This window comes from Ambystoma mexicanum, chromosome 1p (assembly GCF_040938575.1).
Source record: "Ambystoma mexicanum isolate Mex_15411 chromosome 1p, UKY_AmexF1_1, whole genome shotgun sequence".
Taxonomy (NCBI): Eukaryota; Metazoa; Chordata; class Amphibia; order Caudata; family Ambystomatidae; genus Ambystoma; species Ambystoma mexicanum.
Window position 1 is genome coordinate 1,036,703,770 of NC_090921.1, and position 20,346 is coordinate 1,036,724,115.

Below are 20,346 nucleotides of genomic sequence, written 5' to 3' on the forward strand. Positions count from 1 at the left end.
CATGCTTGCAGGGAACCGGCGTGAGTGAATGGGACTCTTCCTGTCCATGCTTGCAGGGAACCGGCGTGAGTGAATAGGACTCTTCCTGTCCATGCTTGCAGGGAACCGGCGTGAGTGAATGGGACTCTTCCTGTCCATGCTTGCAGGGAACCGGCGTGACTGAATGGGACTCTTCCTGTCCATGCTTGCAGGGGACCGGCGTGAGTGAATGGGACTCTTCCTGTCCATGCTTGCAGGGAACCGGCGTGAGTGAATGGGACTCTTCCTGTCCATGCTTGCAGGGAACCGGCGTGAGTGAATAGGACTCTTCCTGTCCATGCTTGCAGGGGACCGGCGTGAGTGAATAGGACTCTTCCTGTCCATGATTTCCGGGGACCGGCGTGGGTGAATGGGACTCTTCCTGTCCATGCTTGCCGGGAACCTATCCATGCTTTCCGGGTACTGGCGTGACTGAATGGGATTCTTCCTGTCCATGCTTGCAGGGGACCGGCGTGAGTGAATAGGACTCTTCCTGTCCATGTTTCCCGGGGACTGGCATGGGTGAATGGGACTCTTCCTGTCCATGTTTCCCGGGGACCGGCGTGAGTGAATAGGACTCTTCCTGTCCATGTTTCCTGGGGACCGGCGTGAGTGAATAGGACTCTTCCTGTCCATGCTTGCTGGGGACCGGCGTGAGTGAATAGGACTCTTCCTGTCCATGCTTGCTGGGGACCGGCGTGAGTGAATAGGACTCTTCCTGTCCATGCTTGCAGGGAACTGGCGTGAGTGAATAGGACTCTTCCTGTCCATGCTTGCAGGGAACTGGCGTGAGTGAATGGGACTCTTCCTGTCCATGCTTGCAGGGAACCGGCGTGAGTGAATGGGACTCTTCCTGTCCATGCTTGCAGGGAACCAGCGTGAGTGAATAGGACTCTTCCTGTCCATGCTTGCAGGGGACCGGCGTGAGTGAATAGGACTCTTCCTGTCCATGATTTCCGGGGACCGGCGTGGGTGAATGGGACTCTTCTTGTCCATGCTTGCCGGGAACCTATCCATGCTTTCCGGGTACTGGCGTGACTGAATGGGATTCTTCCTGTCCATGCTTGCAGGGGACCGGCGTGAGTGAATAGGACTCTTCCTGTTCATGTTTCCCGGGGACTGGCGTGGGTGAATGGGACTCTTCCTGTCCATGCTTGCTGGGGACCGGCGTGAGTGAATAGGACTCTTCCTGTCCATGCTTGCAGGGAACTGGCGTGAGTGAATAGGACTCTTCCTGTCCATGCTTGCAGGGAACTGGCGTGAGTGAATGGGACTCTTCCTGTCCATGCTTGCAGGGAACCGGCGTGAGTGAATGGGACTCTTCCTGTCCATGCTTGCAGGGAACCGGCGTGAGTGAATAGGACTCTTCCTGTCCATGCTTGCAGGGGACCGGCGTGAGTGAATAGGACTCTTCCTGTCCATGATTTCCGGGGACCGGCGTGGGTGAATGGGACTCTTCCTGTCCGTGCTTGCCGGGAACCTATCCATGCTTTCCGGGTACTGGCGTGACTGAATGGGATTCTTCCTGTCGATGCTTGCAGGGGACCGGCGTGAGTGAATAGGACTCTTCCTGTCCATGCTTGCTGGGGACCGGCGTGAGTGAATAGGACTCTTCCTGTCCATGCTTGCTGGGGACCGGCGTGAGTGAATAGGACTCTTCCTGTCCATGCTTGCAGGGAACTGGCGTGAGTGAATAGGACTCTTCCTGTCCATGCTTGCAGGGAACTGGCGTGAGTGAATGGGACTCTTCCTGTCCATGATTCCCGGGAACTGGCGTGAGTGAATAGGACTCTTCCTGTCCATGTTTCCCGGGGACCGGCGTGAGTGAATAGGACTCTTCCTGTCCATGCTTGCTGGGGACCGGCGTGAGTGAATAGGACTCTTCCTGTCCATGCTTGCTGGGGACGGCATGAGTGAATAGGACTCTTCCTGTCCATGCTTGCTGGGGACCGGCGTGAGTGAATAGGACTCTTCCTGTCCATGCTTGCAGGGGACCGGCGTGAGTGAATAGGACACTTCCTGTCCATGCTTGTAGGGGACCGGCGTGAGTGAATAGGACTCTTCCTGTCCATGCTTGCAGGGGACCGGCGTGAGTGAATAGGACTCTTCCTGTCCATGATTCCCGGGAACTGGCGTGAGTGAATAGGACTCTTCCTGTCCATGCTTGCAGGGGACCGGCGTGAGTGAATAGGACTCTTCCTGTCCATGCTTGCAGGGAACTGGCGTGAGTGAATGGGACTCTTCCTGTCCATGTTTCCCGGGGACGGCGTGAGTGAATAGGACTCTTCCTGTCCATGCTTGCTGGGGACCGGCGTGAGTGAATAGGACTCTTCCTGTCCATGTTTCCCGGGGACCGGCGTGAGTGAATAGGACTCTTCCTGTCCATGCTTGCAGGGAACTGGCGTGAGTGAATAGGACTCTTCCTGTCCATGCTTGCAGGGGACCGGCGTGAGTGAATAGGACTCTTCCTGTCCATGCTTGCAAGGGACCGGCGTGAGTGAATAGGACTCTTCCTGTCCATGCTTGCAGGGGACCGGCGTGAGTGAATAGGACTCTTCCTGTCCATGCTTGCAGGGAACTGGCGTGAGTGAATAGGACTCTTCCTGTCCATGCTTGCAGGGGACTGGCGTGAGTGAATGGGACTCTTCCTGTCCATGTTTCCCGGGGACGGCGTGAGTGAATAGGACTCTTCCTGTCCATGCTTGCTGGGGACCGGCGTGAGTGAATAGGACTCTTCCTGTCCATGTTTCCCGGGGACCGGCGTGAGTGAATAGGACTCTTCCTGTCCATGCTTGCAGGGAACTGGCGTGAGTGAATAGGACTCTTCCTGTCCATGCTTGCAGGGGACCGGCGTGAGTGAATAGGACTCTTCCTGTCCATGCTTGCAGGGGACCGGCGTGAGTGAATAGGACTCTTCCTGTCCATGTTTCCCGGGGACCGGCGTGAGTGAATAGGACTCTTCCTATCCATGCTTGCAGGGGACCGGCGTGAGTGAATAGGACTCTTCCTGTCCATGCTTGCAGGGGACCGGCGTGAGTGAATAGGACTCTTCCTGTCCATGCTTGCAGGGAACCGGCGTGAGTGAATGGGACTCTTCCTGTCCATGCTTGCAGGGAACCGGCGTGAGTGAATGGGACTCTTCCTGTCCATGCTTGCAGGGAACCGGCGTGAGTGAATGGGACTCTTCCTGTCCATGCTTGCAGGGAACCGGCGTGACTGAATGGGACTCTTCCTGTCCATGCTTGCAGGGGACCGGCGTGAGTGAATGGGACTCTTCCTGTCCATGCTTGCAGGGAACCGGCGTGAGTGAATGGGACTCTTCCTGTCCATGCTTGCAGGGAACCGGCGTGAGTGAATAGGACTCTTCCTGTCCATGCTTGCAGGGAACCGGCGTGAGTGAATGGGACTCTTCCTGTCCATGCTTGCAGGGAACCGGCGTGACTGAATGGGACTCTTCCTGTCCATGCTTGCAGGGGACCGGCGTGAGTGAATGGGACTCTTCCTGTCCATGCTTGCAGGGAACCGGCGTGAGTGAATGGGACTCTTCCTGTCCATGCTTGCAGGGAACCGGCGTGAGTGAATAGGACTCTTCCTGTCCATGCTTGCAGGGGACCGGCGTGAGTGAATAGGACTCTTCCTGTCCATGATTTCCGGGGACCGGCGTGGGTGAATGGGACTCTTCCTGTCCATGCTTGCCGGGAACCTATCCATGCTTTCCGGGTACTGGCGTGACTGAATGGGATTCTTCCTGTCCATGCTTGCAGGGGACCGGCGTGAGTGAATAGGACTCTTCCTGTCCATGTTTCCCGGGGACTGGCATGGGTGAATGGGACTCTTCCTGTCCATGTTTCCCGGGGACCGGCGTGAGTGAATAGGACTCTTCCTGTCCATGTTTCCTGGGGACCGGCGTGAGTGAATAGGACTCTTCCTGTCCATGCTTGCTGGGGACCGGCGTGAGTGAATAGGACTCTTCCTGTCCATGCTTGCTGGGGACCGGCGTGAGTGAATAGGACTCTTCCTGTCCATGCTTGCAGGGAACTGGCGTGAGTGAATAGGACTCTTCCTGTCCATGCTTGCAGGGAACTGGCGTGAGTGAATGGGACTCTTCCTGTCCATGATTCCTGGGAACTGGCGTGAGTGAATAGGACTCTTCCTGTCCATGTTTCCCGGGGACCGGCGTGAGTGAATAGGACTCTTCCTGTCCATGCTTGCTGGGGACCGGCGTGAGTGAATAGGACTCTTCCTGTCCATGCTTGCTGGGGACCGGCGTGAGTGAATAGGACTCTTCCTGTCCATGCTTGCAGGGGACTGGCGTGAGTGAATAGGACTCTTCCTGTCCATGCTTGCAGGGGACCGGCGTGATTGAATAGGACTCTTCCTGTCCATGCTTGCAGGGAACTGGCGTGAGTGAATGGGACTCTTCCTGTCCATGCTTGCCGGGTCATTTTGTATGCGGTCCTTCATGGCTATGGCTAGTTTGTGCTTTCTTTCCTTTCTCGTTCCTGTTGCCGCCGAAGAATGGGGTTCACAGGTAGAAACAATAGGGAAAGTTGGAACAGTGAAAGACGAGGTATTGAATTTGGCTGTATAGTGTGATCTGAGAGTACTCTGATTATGCTTTGTAACACACCCATGCCTTGACAATACCTCACTTTTCCCAGACCCCCCACCCCTGTTTTCTTTTCCTTGTTTTTATATAGTGGAACAAAAGCTATCGTAGCATGACTGTTCATTTAAGAAAACATAAATAAAATGTGTAAAAATAAATCTTAGGGATTTGGGAAAAATAACAGCATTTGTGAGCCGTGTTTGAGCTATCTGGAGGTGGTCTACAGAAGCCCGTCTCGACTGTCGTGCTTAGTGGCCTGAACCTGTTTGCGCGGTCTGATTATTTGAAAATTGGTCTTAACCTTGATTTTGTCGGGTAAGGGGCTGGGTGTTCAGGCTACGTAGCACAATTCTATTCATATGTATGTTGGAGGCTTTAAATAAAATGAAAAGGTGTTAAAAAATGAAACGACGGTGGAGCACGGCACTCTAATTAGAGCAGTATGCATCGAGGATGACATGTGTTGTGCTAATGATATCTTTCCACATGTGCTCAGGGGGGAGGTATTTGGTGTTTAGGCAAGTACATTTAGGATTGGGTTGCTTTGGAACATAGAAATATGCAGATTTTGCACACGGATCATGATAGTTATCTTAAATGTTATCTCATTTATATGTGATTCTGATTGTATGATTTGGAGAACATGGTATGAATCCTTATTTTAATAAAGTTGGACTTGAAAAATAATTGTCATCGATTTATTTTTAATTTTATTTGTTTATGCATGGAAATTAAAGGCAAAGCAATGCATTTTTGGCACAACATTGTATACAGAATATTTAGCATTGATTTACAGAGCAGAGGACCAGTGCCCTTAACAAGCGTTGAGAGGATGTGGATATAAGACCATATGAGGGCAGTAGAGCATGACTACTGATAATGGCCTGGCGATGAGGGCATCTGTGCAAGGCTATCTCAATCTTACAACTTCAAATTCCAAATACAAGAGCCGGGAACTGCATCCAGCCTCAAAAGCCAACTTAAATATGCCTGCTCCATCCCACCACAGCTAAACCGTGGCCAACACGTTTCATATACCCAACTCGGATTTAGGGTTGCATGTGGGCACAGGTTATAGGAACTGTTTATTCATGAAGGCATATTGGCGATTGCCTTGTGAGAACTTCAGAATGCGCGGTGATGCATTATCGTGTAGTTCGAATCCAACTCAATGTGGGGGGTGGCTGCTTACTCAGTGCTTTTGAGTCGCTACCCTGTGCGAATGCAGATCTTAATCAAAGGCCAGGGCGAACAGCTCCAGTTTCTGAAGTGCACTGGCTTTTAATGGTCCATCCCAGTAAATGCACATGCACGAACTGCGAGAATTCCATGTGTTGGAGACATAGTAAAAATGCTGCATAGTTCAACAACAATGCCGATTATGTGGCATATGTAACAAAAAAAACATGTAAAATGAAAATTGGGGCTCATTACCATGTAGCAGGTCAGGCCCCTACATGACGCAACAATCGGTGGTTCAATTATGCGGGTTGGTTTTCATTTCTTCTTTCCATTTGGTTCCAGTTGCACCGTTACTATTGGGTATTGCTCTTCTGTTTACACGCGCTAGATAACACAGTAGTATTTTGTTCAAGATTGCAGATGGAGATTAACCCGTAGCATAGCCAGGGGTGGACTGGCCTATAGGGAACTCTGGAGATTTCCCAGTAGTCCTCTGGACCCTGGGCCTCTTTTGTGTGGTAACTTATTTTATTTCCAAATGTCCTCATAGGAAAAGGGGGGGGCTTGCTGAAAATGCGCAATATGGGGCCCGCTTTGACAATTATTTCCAGTGCCTACTTTGGTTCCCAGTCCACCCTTGAGCATAACCCAAAATAACGGGCACAATGTGCTGGAATGCACTAGGATTCACAGCACAGCACCAATAGACTTACCACTAAGATTCACAGCACAGCACCAATAGACTTACCACTAAGATTCACAGCACAGCACAGCACCAATAGACTTACCACTAAGATTCACAGCACAGCACAGCACAGCACCGATAGACTTACCACTAAGATTCACAGCACAGCACTGATAGACTTACCACTAAGATTCACAGCACAGCACCCATAGACTTACCACTAAGATTCACAGCACAGCACCAATAGACTTACCACTAAGATTCACAGCACAGCACCAATAGACTTACCACTAAGATTCACAGCACAGCACCCATAGACTTACCACTAAGATTCACAGCACAGCACCAATAGACTTACCACTAAGATTCACAGCACAGCACCAATAGACTTACCACTAAGATTCACAGCACAGCACCGATAGACTTACCACTAAGATTCACAGCACAGCACCGATAGACTTACCACTAAGATTCACAGCACATCACTGATAGACTTACCACTAAGATTCACAGCACAGCACCAATGGACTTACCAATAAGATTCACAGCACAGCACAGCACCGATAGACTTACCACTAAGATTCACAGCACAGCACTGATAGACTTACCACTAAGATTCACAGCACAGCACATCACTGATAGACTTACCACTAAGATTCACAGCACAGCACCGATAGACTTACCACTAAGATTCACAGCACAGCACCGATAGACTTACCACTAAGATTCACAGCACAGCACAACACCGATAGACTTACCACTAAGATTCACAGCACAGCACCGATAGACTTACCACTAAGATTCACAGCACAGCACCGATAGACTTACCACTAAGATTCACAGCACAGCACCGATAGACTTACCACTAAGATTCACAGCACAGCACTGATAGACTTACCACTAAGATTCACAGCACAGCACCAATAGACTTACCACTAACATTCACAGAGCACCACAGCACCGATAGACTTACCACTAAGATTCACAGCACAGCGCCAATAGACTTACCACTAAGATTCACAGCACAGCACCGATAGACTTACCACTAAGATTCACAGCACAGCACCAATAGACTTACCACTAAGATTCACAGCACAGCACCGATAGACTTACCACTAAGATTCACAACACAGCACCGATAGACTTACCACTAAGATTCACAGCACAGCACTGATAGACTTACCACTAAGATTCACAGCACAGCACTGATAGACTTACCACTAAGATTCACAGCACAGCACCAATGGACTTACCACTAAGATTCACAGCACAGCACAGCACCGATAGACTTACCACTAAGATTCACAGCACAGCACCGATAGACTTACCACTAAGATTCACAGCACAGCACTGATAGACTTACCACTAAGATTCACAGCACAGCACCAATAGACTTACCACTAACATTCACAGAACACCACAGCACCGATAGACTTACCACTAAGATTCACAGCACAGCACCAATAGACTTACCAATAAGATTCACAGCACAGCACCGATAGACTTACCACTAAGATTCACAGCACAGCACCAATAGACTTACCACTAAGATTCACAGCACAGCACAGATAGACTTACCACTAAGATTCACAGCACAGCACCGATAGACTTACCACTAAGATTCACAGCACAGCACCGATAGACTTACCACTAAGATTCACAGCACAGCACTGATAGACTTACCACTAAGATTCACAGCACAGCACCAATGGACTTACCACTAAGATTCACAGCACAGCACCGATAGACTTACCACTAAGATTCACAGCACAGCACCGATAGACTTACCACTAACATTCACAGAACACCACAGCACCGATAGACTTACCACTAAGATTCACAGCACAGCACCAATAGACTTACCACTAAGATTCACAGCACAGCACCGATAGACTTACCACTAAGATTCACAGCACAGCACCGATAGACTTACCACTAAGATTCACAGCACAGCACCGATAGACCTACCACTAAGATTCACAGCACAGCACCGATAGACTTACCACTAAGATTCACAGCACAGCACCGATAGACTTACCACTAAGATTCACAGCACAGCACTGATAGACTTACCACTAAGATTCACAGCACAGCACCAATAGACTTACCACTAAGATTCACAGAACAGCACAGCACCGATAGACTTACCACTAAGATTCACAGCGCAGCAACGATAGACTTACCACTAAGATTCACAGCACAGCACCGATAGACTTACCACTAAGATTCACAGCACAGCACTGATAGACTCACCACTAAGATTCACAGCACAGCACCAATAGACTTACCACTAAGATTCACAAAACAGCACAGCACCGATAGACTTACCACTAAGATTCACAGCACAGCACCGATAGACTTACCACTAAGATTCACAGCACAGCACCGATAGACTTACCACTAAGATTCACAGCACAGCACCAATAGACTTACCACTAAGATTCACATAACAGCACAGCACCGATAGACTTACCACTAAGATTCACAGCACAGCACCGATAGACTTACCACTAAGATTCACAGCACAGCACCGATAAGACTTACCACTAAGATTCACAGCACAGCACCGATAGACTTACCACTAAGATTCACAGCACAGCACCGATAGACTTACCACTAAGATTCACAGAACAGCACAGCACCGATAGACTTACCACTAAGATTCACAGCACAGCACCGATAGACTTACCAATAAGATTCACAGCAAAGCACCAATAGACTTATCACTAAGATTCACAGAACAGCACAGCACCGATAGACTTACCACTAAGATTCACAGCACAGCACCAATAGACTTACCACTAAGATTCACAGCACAGCACCAATAGACTTACCACTAAGATTCACAGCACAGCACAGCACCGATAGACTTACCACTAAGATTCACAGCACAGCACCAATAGACTTACCACTAAGATTCACAGCACAGCCCAGCACCGTTAGACTTACCACTAAGATTCACAGCACAGCACCAATAGACTTACCACTAAGATTCACAGCACAGCACCGATAGACTTACCACTAAGATTCAAAGCACAGCACCGATAGACTCACCACTAAGATTCACAGCACAGCACTGATAGACTTACCACTAAGATTCACAGCACAGCACCAATAGACTTACCACTAAGATTCACAGAACAGCACAGCACCGATAGACTTACCACTAAGATTCACAGCACAGCACCGATAGACTTACCACTAAGATTCACAGCACAGCACCGATAGACTTACCACTAAGATTCACAGCACAGCACCAATAGACTTACCACTAAGATTCACAGAACAGCACAGCGCCGATAGACTTACCACTAAGATTCACAGCACAGCACCAATAGACTTACCACTAAGATTCACAGCAAAGCACCGATAGACTTACCACTAAGATTCACAGCACAGCACCGATAGACTTACGACTAAGATTCACAGCACAGCACTGATAGACTTACCACTAAGATTCACAGCACAGCACCAATAGACTTACCACTAAGATTCACAGAACAGCGCAGCACCTATAGACTTACCACTAAGATTCACAGCATAGCACCGATAGACTTACCACTAAGATTCACAGCACAGCACCGATAGACTTACCACTAAGATTCACAGCACAGCTCCAATAGACTTATCACTAAGATTCACAGCACAGCCCATCACCATTAGACTTACCACTAAGATTCACAGCACAGCACCAATAGACTTACCACTAAGATTCACAGCACAGCACCGATAGACTTACCACTAAGATTCACAGCACAGCACCGATAGACTTACCACTAAGATTCGCAGCACAGCACCGATAGACTTACCACTAAGATTCACAGCACAACACCAATAGACTTACCACTAAGATTCACAGCACAGCCCAGCACCGATAGACTTACCACTAAGATTCACAGCACAGCACCAATAAACTTACCACTAAGATTCAGAGCACAGCACCCATAGACTTACCACTAAGATTCACAGCACAGCACCCTATAGACTTACCACTAAGATTCACTGCACAGCACTGACAGACTTACCACTAAGATTCACAGCACAGCACAGCACCGATAGAGTTACCACTAAGATTCACAGCACAGCACCAATAGACTTACCACTAAGATTCACAGCACAGCACTGATAGACTTACCACTAAGATTCACAGCACAGCACTGATAGACTTACCACTAAGATTCACAGCACAGCACAGCACCGATAGACTTACCACTAGGATTCACAGCACAGCACTGATAGACTTACCACTAAGATTCACAGCACAGCACCGATAGACTTACCACTAAAATTCACAGCACAGCACCGATAGACTTACCACTAAGATTCACAGCACAGCACCGATAGACTTACCACTAAGATTCACAGCACAGCACGAGAGACTTATCACTAAGATTCACAGCACAGCCCAGCACCGATAGACTTACCACTAAGATTCACAGCACAGCACCAATAGACTTACCACTAAGATTCACAGCACAGCACCGATAGACTTACCACTAAGATTCACAGCACAGCCCAGCACCGATAGACTTACCACTAAGATTCACAGCACAGCACCGATAGACTTACCACTAAGATTCACAGCACAGCCCAGCACCGATAGACTTACCACTAAGATACACAGCACAGCACCGATAGACTTACCACTAAGATTCACAGCACAGCCCAGCACCGATAGACTTACCACTAAGATTCACAGCACAGCACCGATAGACTTACCACTAAGATTCACAGCACACCACCGATAGACTTACCACTAAGATTCACAGCACAGCACCGATAGACTTACCACTAAGATTCACAGCACAGCACTGATAGACTTACCAATAAGATTCACAGCACAGCACCGATAGACTTACCACTAAGATTCACAGCACAGAACCGATAGACTTACCACTAAGATTCACAGCACAGCACCGATAGACTTACCACTAAGATTCACAGCACAGCCCAGCAACGATAGACTTACCACTTAGATTCACAGCACAGCACCAATAGATTTACCACTAAGATTCACAGCACAGCACCGATAGACTTACCACTAAGATTCACAGAACCGATAGACTTACCACTAAGATTCACAGCACGGCACCGATAGACTTACCACTAAGATTCACAGCACAGCACCGATAGACTTACCACTAAGATTCACAGCACAGCACTGATAGACTTACCAATAAGATGCACAGCACCGATAGACTTACCACTAAGATTCACAGCACAGAACCGATAGACTTACCACTAAGATTCACAGCACAGCACCGATAGACTTACCACTAAGATTCACAGCACAGCACTGATAGACTTACCACTAAGATTCACAGCACAGCACCAATAGACTTTCCACTAAGATTCACAGCACAGCACTGATAGACTTACCACTAAGATTCACAGCACAGCCCAGCACCGATAGACTTACCACTAAGATTCACAGCACAGCACAGCACCAATAGATTTACCACTAAGATTCACAGCACAGCACCGATAGACTTACCACTAAGATTCACAGCACGGCACCGATAGACTTACCACTAAGATTCACAGCACAGCACCGATAGACTTACCACTAAGATTCACAGCACAGCCCAGCACCGATAGACTTACCACTAAGATTCACAGCACAGCACAGCACCAATAGATTTACCACTAAGATTCACAGCACAGCACCGATAGACTTACCACTAAGATTCACAGCACGGCACCGATAGACTTACCACTAAGATTCACAGCATGGCACCTATAGACTTAAATGTCCTTAGGCCAAGAGAAGGCAGGACTCAGAATATGGCCCGGGGTCAGCCGTTGTTCGTTTCTTTGAATTGGTTCCCCTTACGTGTCCCTAAGGGAGAGCCGAATGCGTGAAACGCAGTGGCCAGGGTTTGAATCTTGAGAATAAACTGAAGTGCTTTTGAGTCTGCATTCAGTGCCACATTCCCATATTTTAAGCTTTGCTCTCTCGCATCTGGGCCTGGTATTGCTCCCTATTGGAACCCTACACCAGAGATGCTGCAGATCCCATGCTTATACCTATGTGCGGGTACGACTTGCCCAGGAGTACTTTTTACTTCAGTCGTGATGTTTCCTTGGATGCTTATTGGGAAACCTATGGTGGATGGAATGTGCACCTAAGACAAGATAGAAGACTTTAAGCAATAATAACACATGCTGAGGGCCGTTACCAGGTGGTAGCAGCCCTCAGCCCACGTCAATAGACCCAAGCGAAGCTTAAATGGAGGCCAAGGGAGGCTGCCATCTGGTAATGGCCAGAGTACAGGGGGCATTATTGCTATTACAACATTCCACGCAGTGATGATAGAATGTTCTGTTTAATACAACGAAAGTCAAAGAGGGAATTTTGGAATGCTGGGACAAAAGACTTCTACCAACCATTAGCACCCTGACGGAGGGTGCCAACCAATCAGGTGGCTAGGAACACGGGGTGAACCGCTGATGCAAGCCCACGTTCCATCCCACCTGATGGCCGGCTCCCCCCGCTGCCATCTTCCCCCACCCTCCATTGCCTTTTCTTTTTTACCCATTTTCCCACCCCCACTTACCTGTTTTGTTGTGGTGGCGCAGGCCGCAGCCGCAGCTGCTTGTCCGATTCTGTGGCCGCCATGGAAAGGAAAGAGGGGCTGTGGAGAGCCGTGCCATCCCTTTCCATGGTGGCCATCTTAGAAAAGGATTTAATTCATTCAACGGGACGCCTTGAGCCATAATGGGAACACAGTAGTGCCGGTGGAGGGCGGGTTCGCAGATCACTCGGGTTTCTCTGAACCCGGGCTTGCATCAGTAGATTCAGCCTGGGTTTGGAGCTTGGAGCAACCTGATTGGCTCCCAGTCGTAGCAAACATGCCGAGGTGTTGCGAAAGCCTTCATGACCTTCGAGGTTGTTTGCAGCCATGTATGCACCCCCCAAAAAAAAGGTGGCCATTAACCCTATTATCACGCAAGTAAAAGTACCATAGTGGATTTACGGCCGGAAGAAAAGGTTGCAGAGAAGAAGGAAACAGAACATGGTCGCCATATAGAGATAGACACTTGGCACGTAAAAGTGGTCCTGACCCGCAGTTGCCGTCTCCCCGGGTGCTAATACCATGCAAAACACCATGCATGTGTAACAGCATATCTGTGAATCTCGACACAGCAGGACAGGGCACATACTTAATTCACTCTACATCAGTACACAAAGACGGGCACATGCTAATGTCAACAATGATGTGCACAAAAAGATGTGGCAGGACAGGCTCAGACACACGTGCACCGATGGAGACAGATGTGAACAGACAGACTGACATGTGCAATCTGAAGGGTTTGCACAAACAGACCAATGTACACAGACTCAAACGGATGAACCGCGCAGACAGCGAAAGGCATCGGCACACATGATTCACAGATGCAGAGGTGTGTATGCAACCATGCAGGGGTACACACTAGACACGCACACACACATAGAGGTGGACACCGACACAGAACTGATGGAAAAGCTCACACATGAAGAAGAAGGAGGCGCCCAAATGTACACACTCACACTCATATATAAATATGAACACACAAACTGTTTAGCAGAACTGTGTGTCTAGCCGACATTACCTGTTCCGGGCAGGAATAGTTTTGTATCCCCTTCAGGCTGAGTGGTGTAGCACGACCAGGTGAGGTAGATCAGCACTGGCACCCAAACACCGAGCACTGTGTACCTGCAGAGGGGGCGAGACAAGAAGAATCGCAGATATTACTGCTGGGACAGCCGATCAACACCTCCAAAGCACCAACCTTAGTGGAATATTTTGGACCACGAATAAAACAAAGAAAGCAGAAATATGGTGTTAGTTCACGCCAGAGAGAGGCCCCGCACTGGAGGTACTTCTGCGCTGAAAGCAGCGACAAAATACTTCGAAACACCCAACATTTCCAGCCAAGCGATCTCATTCAGCAGGATACGCTGTTCTTCCCAAGATCACATCACATGTCAACTGAAGGGGATGGGAGGCGGGACTGCCACAGAGCTGGTGCCACAGCCAAGAACACCAGCAGACAGATGTTGTACTCTTGTCACTTCCCTCACAATAAACTGAAAAGCTAAAAGGTCCACCAGAACAGGCCTTTTCGACCTGTATTGCCTATAACTGACACAATGCTGCTAGCACCCATAGCCAAGCAAGTGCCACTCGGATCTCGGTTTGCTTGGCACGAATATTTCAATGGAAGTCCATTCATAGGGGTGTAACATATTTCAGGGGTGCCGCCTTGATTATTTACAAGTAGTCATCTTTACTCTTACACAGTTACACTCTTTCCCGTATCACGGCACTTACTTTTGAGTTTGCCCACGACCCCACACAAAAGTATTCCACATATGTTAATGTTAATGTTAAAGGATATTTGTACCGCGCACTATCACCACCGGAGTGGTCCCCTGGCGCTCTGGCGGATCTGAAAAAGGGAGGGGGGGTAGTGGGAATGAGCTGGAAAAGTGCAAGAGAGCAGTGATGTGCTGTTGGCAGCCTCAGCCCGGTGGGTCCGTTGACTGGGCTTGGGGTGTTCTACGGTCGGTAGTTGTCGTGTGCTGTTGTGCAAGTCTATGTGCGGTTTGTTTTGTTTTTGCAGTGTAGTGAAGTTTGTCCGGTTTGCTGCGTTTAAGGCTTGTGGTTGTGTTTGGTTAGAGTTTGAGAGGTGTATGCAGAGGGATGAAGTTATTAGTGGATTGGTTAGTTGGCATTGCTGTGTTTGCAGTTATGTCTAGGTGTGGTGCCTGCTATCATTTACTATTCCATCCAAGTGTGGCACATGCTAACATTCATAATCTCGTCTGGAAGTGACGCGAGCTAAGGTCATGATTTTCAGTTAAGTGTGACACATGCTATCATTCACAATTCTATCTAGATATGATATGATATGGTATTTATAACTCGCCTATACACAAGTGTTTCAAGGTGTGAAGAGGCAAGGGGGGAACAAAGGGAGGACAGACAATGATCCTACTAAGCCAGGTGTCATTCAGATCGCGCAAGTGCATGGGAAGGGGGGAAAGGAAAAGTGTGACGCGGTCTAACTTTCACAGTTCTATCTAGATGTGACGCAAGCTCAGGTTAAGACTTTCAACTGAGTGTGACGCAAGCTAACATTCACAGTTCTATCTAGATGTGACACAAGCTGACGTTAAGACTTTCATCTGAGTGTGGCACATGCTATCATTCACACTTCTATCTAGATTCGACGCAAGTTAACATTCACAGTTCTGTCTAGATGTGAAGCAAGCTAACATTCACAGTACTGTCTAGATGTGACGCAAGCTGAGGTTAAGACTTTCCACTGAGTGTGGCACATGCTATCATTCACAGTTCTATCTAGATGTGACGCAAGCTGAGGTTAAGACTTTCAACTGAGTGTGGCACATGCTATCATTCACAGTTCTATCTAGATGTGACGCAAGCTGAGGTTAAGACTTTCAACTGAGTGTGTCACATGCTATCATTCACAATTCTATCTAGATGTGACGCAAGCTAACATTCACAGTTCTGTCTCGATGTGACGCAAGCTGAGATTAAGACTTTCATCTGAGTGTGGCACATGCTATCATTCACAATTCTATCTAGATTCGATGCAAGCTAACATTCACAGTTCTGTCTAGATGTGACGCAAGCTAACATTCACAGTACTGTCTAGATGTGACGCAAGCTGAGGTAAGACTTTCAACTGAGTGTGGCACATGCTATCATTCACAGTTCTATCTAGATGTGACGCAAGCTAAGGTTAAGACTTTCAACTCAGTGTGGCACATGCTATCATTCACAATTCTATCTAGATGTGACGCAAGCTAACATTCACAGTTCTGTCTCGATGTGACGCAAGCTGAGATTAAGACTTTCATCTGAGTGTGGTGGCACATGCTATCATTTACAATTCTATCTAGATTCGATGCAAGCTAACAGTCACAGTTCTGTCTAGATGTGACGCAAGCTAACATTCACAGTACTGTCTAGATGTGACGCAAGCTGAGGTAAGATTTTCAACTGAGTGTGGCACATGCTATCATTCACAGTTCTATCTAGATGTGACGCAAGCTGAGGTTAAGACTTTCAACTGAGTGTGGCACATGCTATCATTCACAATTCTATCTAGATGTGACGCAAGCTAACATTCACAGTTCTGTCTCGATGTGACGCAAGCTGAGATGAAGACTTTCATCTGAGTGTGGCAAATGCTATCATTCACAATTCTATCTAGATTCAATGCAAGCTAACATTCACAGTTCTGTCTAGATGTGACGCAAGCTAACATTCACAGTACTGTCTAGATGTGACGCAAGCTGAGGTAAGACTTTCAACTGAGTGTGGCACATGCTATCATTCACAGTTCTATCTAGATGTGACGCAAGCTGAGGTTAAGACTTTCAACTGAGTGTGGCACATGCTATCATTCACAATTCTATCTAGATGTGACGCAAGCTAACATTCACAGTTCTGTCTCGATGTGACGCAAGCTGAGATTAAGACTTTCATCTGAGTGTGGTGGCACATGCTATCATTGACAATTCTATCTAGATTCGATGCAAGCTAACATTCACAGTTCTGTCTAGATGTGACGCAAGCTAACATTCACAGTACTGTCTAGATGTGACGCAAGCTGATGTAAGACTTTCAACTGAGTGTGGCACATGCTTCATTCACAGTTTTATCTAGATGTGACGCAAGCTGAGGTTAAGACCTTCAGCTGAGTGTGGCACATGCTATCATTCACAATTCTATCTAGATGTGACGCAAGCTAACATTCACAGTTCTGTCTAGATGTGACGCAAGCTGAGGTTAAGCATTTTTTAACTGAGTGTTGCACACGCTGACATTATTGCCCCTGTCTAGAGGTTACGCAGGTTGATCTTGACTATTCTCTATAGGGGTAGCACCGGTTAACACTGGCTAGTATGTCAGTGCACGATGCAATGCAGCATTTACAGTCCAGCCAAGAGTGGATTGGACTGGTGGTCAATGATCGCTCCAAGTATGCATGTTGTAGAACTATGGCGATCTATGTTATGGAGAGGTAAGTTAGAGTGGTGAGGGCTTTCTGGAGGAGAGTAATTGCTCTACACCCCACCCATACCACACGTACAGTTTTGTTGGTGTCTGTTGGCTGCTGGCTTCCTTTGCTTCCCCTGCGGACACCTGCAGACACTTCTTGGGGACATCCTTTGCCTCGGGGTCCTTAGCCGCAGGGGCTGCCGAGCAGGGGGCTGCCCTGGAAAGGTGGCTTAAGAGCCTTGATAGACCAATAGGGGCAAGGAGGTTTGCAGGGAGGCGGGAGGAGGGAGGGAAGGGGAGCCGCTATCAGGGGATGCTTCGGGGCATGGCGGAAACGGGCAGGGGCCACAAAAGCCTAAAATGGAGGCATTACCTGCAGCGACTCACTGGAGTACCGCGCTCACCTGCAACGCCGGGATGGAAATCAAGGGGTGCAGGGAGCACTGGCCAACTCCACACATAACACAGCTTTCTGCCTGGCAAATCATTGGACGGGGGTGGGCAGGGAGTCAGGAGGAGGGAGGGAAGGGGGCCCGCTGTCAGGGGACGCTTCAGGGCATGGCAGAAACAGGCCGGGGCCGCAAAAGGCCAAAATGGAGGCATTACCTGCAGGGACTCACCGGAGTACCACGCTCACCTGCAACGCTGGGATGGAATATCCCCTATCATATACATATACTTCTGTAGGATGTCTGCACATTGGGAACTGAGAATGTGAGCAGCCATCCTTACCCTGGGACCTGGAAACAACTCTTTCCAGAGAACGGAAACATCAACCCTTGGACCCCAGTGAAGAGACTGATGTTGCAAACATTTTATCCTCACAACCGAATCCGGTCCCTAATCAGTATATATGCTTCAATGTTACGTGCACGTTCTTGTCTGTAACTGTGGGCAATACAGGGTCTTTTGAGCTTGGAAGCCCGACTTACAGACACAAGAGAACCTTGGTACTAAGTGAGGGGAGTACTAGGGAGACTGGGAGACTGGGAGACTGGTAGATTGGGAGAGAAAATATCAAAGCCATTCTGGAATGGTCGCCGAGCAACGGATGCTCGGCGGCTCGGGGGCAGTAGCCTGTTTTCGAAGTCCATGGACCACGAAAATCGGAGGGAGGAGGTGCATGCCACAGACATGGGGGACAGTGGGACACTGATGGAAAGTGAAGGTAGAAAATGGGACAATAAAGGAAGAGAAGTGGAAGCAGCAAGAAGATATGAGCAGGAGAAGGAACGGGAAAGTGGTAGGAGGGAGTGCAAAGAGAGAGACACAGCCTGATGAGGGACATGGAATCCTGAGAGCCACAGGGATCCATGGCTACACTAGTGATTATTGCCGGGAGCTATAGACCCTGACTGGCTCCCACGAGTCCATTGTTCCACCCAGGGTGCTCAAAACCTTTTAATGGTAGGGTGAGTGTTAGAAAAAATGTAATGAACACCAAGCCCAGGATGTATTATGTATTTAGTGATTTCAGCATACAACCCTTCCTTTGCAGATATATATGTCAAATTCATTCATTCTCATGTTCCCAAAATGCTCTTTGATTTTTTGCAAAGCAGGCTGGATACCACACTGGTGCTATTTTGCTATTTGTCCCCATTCCTTTTCTCACACTGATATTTAGAAAGAGCACAATAGAATTGTACCCGACTGTACAGCTTTGAACGGTAACCTTTCAGAACATTAGTTACACAGTTATTCTTCATACAGTTTACTTCTGAAACTTTTAATACTACAACAAATACAAAAGTCAAAATATATGATAGAAATACACTAAATTACACAACCCATTGCAATGACAAATTGATTACATTCCCTAACTGAAAGATAGCTACAATTAGACTATTATTTTAGTCACCTAATGAAATGTTCTAAAACTGATTTAGAGTAGGGGAGGAGGCCACTGTATTCAAGAAACATCGAAGCACGCAGCGTCGCTGTTTTAAATCGGGACACTCAACATATAAGTGTCTCAGATTCTCAATTCCGTGTGCACTACAGCGGCGAAAAAGTCTTTGATCACGTGGAATTGTATTGTAAGCCATGGAAACCTCTAATGTGTGAAACTGATTGAAAGGAAATTGCGTAAATAAAGGCATGGAAATGTAGGTAAATGTGCGGCAGGACCCAGGTAGTTTGAGAGCTGTTTCACAACGCTCGACCCTTTACGTAGGCTCTGATTTACATGGTGCCAGTCCTAATAACAAATGGACTGATTATAGCACACTCTTTGGGGGCCAGTAGACAAGGATGGATTGCAATGCATTGACGTGCCTGGCAGGACTGCTTTCTAAGTAAAGTGAAAAAGTCAATATTTCCTGGACACATTAAAGAGAGAGAGGAGAGAATGCTAGATAGGTGTTTTATATTGCCATTTACAGCTAGTTATATACAGTTTTGTTACATAACGCTGCTCACCCTTTATGTGACATTACCCAGAATCCGTTGATATTATCCATGTACGTTATCAAGGGGTTGTGTGAGAAACCTGAAAGTGTCTCACCCGCTAGTCCTTGGGGATCTGTCATCCAGGACACGGCCATCGCTACTGGATCCAGTTCCTGGGGGTGGACCAGTGCAGGAGGATCACCTGGATGGGGATTTCACAGGGAGTGGAAAGGCAGTGAGAACTGAAAGGACGTCAACGAGGGAAGTGCCCTTGCCCTTTTCAACCCAGACCCGCGAAGCCTCAGAGAAAGGAATCAGAAAGCCGGGAACAACAGTGTTTCATACCAGGTGTCAATGGTGCACGGAACCCTTCTTCACAGATAACCAAGTCAGGGAGAGACGCTTGCTACTGTGGTGCCGCCCTCGACAGGAATTATCAAGCG

At 48.0% G+C, this 20,346-nt stretch overlaps 1 protein-coding gene across 1 annotated transcript in view; it reads right to left on the minus strand.

Moving 5' to 3' along the window:
* The window catches only part of FA2H (fatty acid 2-hydroxylase), a 374,587-nt gene that overhangs the window by 27,135 nt on the left and 327,106 nt on the right, over positions 1-20,346 (minus strand). The window contains exon 4 of the mRNA XM_069604143.1: positions 14,088-14,191. Coding sequence (XP_069460244.1) covers positions 14,088-14,191 — 104 coding nt within the window. The remainder of the gene's footprint in view (positions 1-14,087; positions 14,192-20,346) is intronic.